This window comes from Phalacrocorax carbo, chromosome 19, assembly GCF_963921805.1.
Source record: "Phalacrocorax carbo chromosome 19, bPhaCar2.1, whole genome shotgun sequence".
NCBI lineage: Eukaryota > Metazoa > Chordata > Aves > Suliformes > Phalacrocoracidae > Phalacrocorax > Phalacrocorax carbo.
The window spans coordinates 5968746-5973575 of record NC_087531.1 but is presented as its reverse complement, the minus strand read 5'-3'; the positions used below and the strand labels follow the sequence as shown (position 1 = coordinate 5973575).

At 50.6% G+C, this 4830-nt stretch overlaps 1 protein-coding gene across 1 annotated transcript; it reads right to left on the bottom strand.

Annotated features, from left to right (window-relative positions):
* Positions 1-271: 271 nt before the first annotated feature.
* Positions 272-4468, bottom strand: LOC104052442 (4-galactosyl-N-acetylglucosaminide 3-alpha-L-fucosyltransferase FUT6-like). The gene is given in 3 exon segments (XM_064469905.1): positions 272-1159; positions 1162-1452; positions 4435-4468. Coding segments are annotated over 3 exon segments (1122 nt in total). The 3' UTR covers positions 272-362.
* Positions 4469-4830: the final 362 nt, after the last annotated feature.

Below are 4830 nucleotides of genomic sequence, written 5' to 3'. Positions count from 1 at the left end.
TCTGTAACAGACTCCCACCAGGATGTCTCCCTTATCGGCCTTCCCCCTGACCCTTACCCATAAGCACTCAACCTTATCATTACCGTCATTGAGTTCTAGACAGTCAAAACACTCTCTAACATACAAGGCTACCCCTCCACCTCTCCTTCCTTGCCTGTCCCTTCTAAAGCGCTTGTAGCCATCCATTGCAGCGCTCCAGTTGTGCAAGTCATCCCACCATGTTTCCGTGATGGCGACCACATCATAGTTTCAAAGCTCCTCTTGTCCCTCCATTTCCATCAAGTTCAATCATCCCGTGAAATTGCTACCCACCAGCAAGGACAAAAAGTTTGCAGCACAGCAGAGAGTCGAGCAAACAGCAGCTACACAAACCACTCAGACAGATCAGGCACAACCCGGTACCTGGCCTCCGTCATCTGCAAGAAGTGACAAGCTCTGCAGACATGCAGGGCCCAGCCAGCCCCCGCCACGGGTTTCAACCACTTGCGCCACTGGAAGTAGCGCTGATATCTCTCGGCATCCTCACTGAGCTCCCAGAGGTACTGCGCCAGGTCCCCAGCGCTGGCAAAGTCATCAATATGGATGAAGGAGTCAGGGGGCAAGAAGCGCTCGTAGTTTTCTCAAGGAGGCCCCAGCACAATGGGGATGGTGCTAGAGGACAAGGCATTCCTCCAGAGCTTCTTAGTGATGTAGTCTTCATGCTGCGAGTTCTCAAAAGCCAGGTAGAAGTTGTACTGGGACACAGTGGGAAGGAGCTTGTCCCAGGGCAGGGGCAAGTGATGTTGCCCGTAGACATCCACAGCGATGTGTTTCTTCAGCTCCTGGTAGTACTTTACCTGGTGGGAGCCTGCTCTCCAGTTGCTGACTACCCAGGCCACCAGCTTGGTCTTGGGTGGGATGCTGAGAGGCTGGGGCTGGCTGAGGAGCTGCAGCTCCCCATAAGGGATGAAGATGTCCAAGTCTCTCCAGTAAGACATGGTCAGGTTGAAGAGGTTGTCCGTGGCACCTAAGTTTGGAGAGTGACTTGGGGACTCCAGGTTGAACCAGATCCAGCGCTGGGAGGGGAGTCTGGGGAGCTGGGCCAGCCCCTCCATGTCCCTGCACACATCCTTGTGATGCATAATCACAGCATCAGCCTTTTGGGACCAGCTGTGTTTGACGTGAAATGGCAGTCCAGGGTGCTGTAGAGCTCTGAGCAGTTTTTGAAGTTAAAGTGGTGCCCAAAGGGCCACTTCCACAGCAGGATGGTCAGCCTGTGTCCACCCTTTGGTGGGGCGCTGGTGTTTCCAGTGTGGGCTCTTAGCGGAGAGGGAATGGAATCATAATGCTCTGGCTCAGAAGTCCTGAACTGACGAAGAGAAGCAAAGAGACAGGAGCTGAAGATGAAGCTGAAGAGCAGGAAGGTGAGGAGTTTCTTGCAGATCTTGCCTTCCATGAGCTCCATGAATGCATCTGCAAACAGCAGACAGGACAATGAGTGATGGGAGCACTCTGACCCCAGCAGGGACGTGGCTCTGGGTACACAGTTTGGCAGGGAGGTACGCAGTGGGGCTCAGGGAACATCATGAAGACCTGAAGTACATTTACCTCCAGACACCTCTTTGCAGATAGAAAAGTCTCTGGAGTGCCACACATAAGGCACTTCCACACATACTCACCCACCAGGCGTAGATGCCCTTCCACAGGCTTCCCTCCATCACCACCCACTGCCATTCCTCATCAGCCCTTCTCCTCCCACCTCATTTCGCAGCAGAGCTTCCTGCAGCCCATGGCAGGTTCCTCAGGACACATGGTCACAGGGAGACCTGCGACCACAGGGACCTGAGACGGGGCAGAAGCACCACAGGCACCACCGAGAGAGACATGCCAGGGAGCGGCAGGTGCCCCACCCACCATGCCTGCAGAAACGCTGCCCCTCCAGCAGCCTTCGGGCCCAGGAGCTGTTCCCCCTCTTCTGGTTATGGCCTCTGTTGTGATTGGCTGGCAGGACTGGCCTCACCTTCTGCTTCGCCCAGAAGTACCAGACCAGGAAGGCCTTTCCTTTTCCTCCCTGGGGCCACCATTTTGGTTTGGCTGCCATTTTGGTTTGGCCGCCATTTTAGGACAGGGTGCTGCCATTGTATGGCAGGGAGCTGCCTGCTTTTCTAAACATCATACTGCTCTGTGATTGGCTGACAGCCATGCCTCAACACCATCATTCCCATGTGTTCTCAGGCAGCCATGTGATTGGCAGGCAGGACTAGCTACTAGTGAAGCTGGAAGCACATGAGAGAAGGACCGCCATGTCCTCCCCCATGGGAGATCACTGCTTCTGACAGTGGCATTCCCCAGCATGTTCTCAGGCAGTGCTGTGATTGGCTGCCCACTTCCTTTGGACAAGGAAGCAGCCCTGTGATTAGCTGCCTGCCTCCTTTCGACCAGGAAGTGCTCATATATAAAAATATATACATTTATATACTATATATAGTATCTAAATGTATATTTTTTTCTTCTATACAGTATATAGAAGTATACATAAAGGCATGTACAAATGGCCAACCGTGCCCTGGGGTGCATCAAGCCCTGCATTGCAGCCAGTTGAGGGAGGGGATTGTCCCGCTCTGCTCTGCACTGGTGCGGCCTCACCTCGAGTGCTGTGGGCAGTGTTGGGTGCCACAGGGCATAAAGGATATAAAGGATATAAAGCTATTGGAGGATATAAAGAATATAAAGCTACTGGAGAGTGTCCAGAGGAGGGCTACAAATTTGGGGAAGGGTTAGGAGGGGAAACTGTACGAGATCGGCTGAAGTCCCTTGGTTTGTTCAGCCTGGAGCAGAGGAGGCCGAGGGCAGCCCTCATGGCGCTCTGCAGCTCCCTCCTGAGGGGAGGCGGAGGGGCAGGTGCTGATCTCTCCTCTCTGGTGACCAACGACAGGACCCAAGGGAATGGCAGGGAGATGTGCCAGGGGAGGGTTAGGCTAGGTATTAGGGAAAGGTTCTTCCCCCAGAGGGTGGTGGAGCCCTGGAACAGGCGCCCCAGGGAGGCATCACGGCACCAAGGCTGGCAATATTCCAGAAGCACTTGGACAAGGCCCTCAGAGCCATGGTGTGAATTTGGGGCTGTCCTGTGCAGGGACAGGAGTTGGGCTCGATGATCCTTGTGGGTCCCTTCCAACTCAGGGCATTCTATGATTCTATGAAAGATGTATATTATTTATTTAGATATTATTTTATAATTTTAATTTTATAATATTATAATTTATATTTTTATTTACACATTTAGACAAGGCCAGGTTGGATGGGGCTTTGAGCAACCTGGTCTAGTGGAAGGTATCCCTGCTCATGGCAGGGGGGTCGGACTAGATGATCTTTGAGATCCCTTCCACCCCAAACTATTATATGATTCTATGATATAGATACACTGGTTTTTATATTTTTCTAAATATGTATAGCTGTGTATATATTTTTATATATATATACACACATACATATATATTTATAGTTATAGAGATTTTAAAAACCTATAGCCATAAAACCAAAGATGTAAAATGGCCAGGCTGGGGTCCCCCACTTTACCGCATCTGGGGTGGGCAGAAACTTCACAAGGGTAGAGGGGTACCAAAAGGGTGGGGGGCATATACACATTTCCTTTACTTTGGTTGATGACCTTATTGAACGTTTCAAAACAGCTTATCTGTACTAATTAATGGCCTCTGTGTTTTTCTTCAGTGTCCTGTGAACAGTAACCACAGCCTTCTCAGCACAGCTAGCACCTGTATGACCACCACCCCCTGACTTCCCACAATCTCTGCCATAGTACCACCACCAGCGCTTTTATCACCAGCATCCTGCTGGCTTCTCCTCTGTACCAGATATAGTCATGGCCTTTCAGGTCTGCAACACCCCATTGCTTTTACTGATCCACTTGCTGTGGTCTCTAAGAGCACGGGGCTGCTGGCACTGCCCCAAAGCCCAGGTCTTGCTGCTTTTGCAGTCATCGGGACTGTCCACCAGGACAGTCTGGATTGTATGTTTGGTCTCTGCCTCTTATTTACAACACTGACCTAAGGACAAGGAAACCCATATAGCACCAACATGCACCATGGTCTTAGGGGTAGCTGTAAGATCCCTCACAACAACAGGATTTCCGGCAGAAACTGGTGGGTTTGACATCTGCCACCTCATCCTGTATATCAGCGGTACCTATACATACATGGTACATGCATGTGTATATATATACACATACATACACATATATATGTATATATACACACGATACAAAAAAACAGAGGGAAGTATGATATGAAAATACAGAGGGAAGCCTCCCTGCAATCAGAGGTGAAAACAGACATCCACAGACCCCATCCCTCCTGTACCCGGTGCCTCTCTCTCACAGACTGGCTCAGGTTCCTCCTCCAGTACCGATCAAAAAAAGAAAGGGTTGTTGCAACTTACCTCCAGGCTTGGTCCTGATGAGAAAGTGTGCCATGAAGGCGAGCACTGAAGTGGATGACACAACCAGGAAAAGAGGAGAAGAATGCAGACACAGGGAGAGATCAGCAGCGTGTTCCAGGTGTTCCTCAGTGTCTTGAGCTGTGTGTGCCACTTGCTGCCACCAGAAACTTGTCACCCAATAACAAAAGTTGTAATAAAGCCAAGACAGATTCCTCTTCGGCAAATTAAGGAACAGTCAAATAACCCAGCCGGGAGGTTGTTTGTGGTTAAAGCATACCTTACCACTGAAAGCACCTCTGTACATGCACTAGTCGGCTTCTTTTGCCAGTCTCAGTCCACAGGATTTGCTAGTGATATGCTTTCTTCTCTACCTTGTGTTGCAGGAGGACAGCTCTG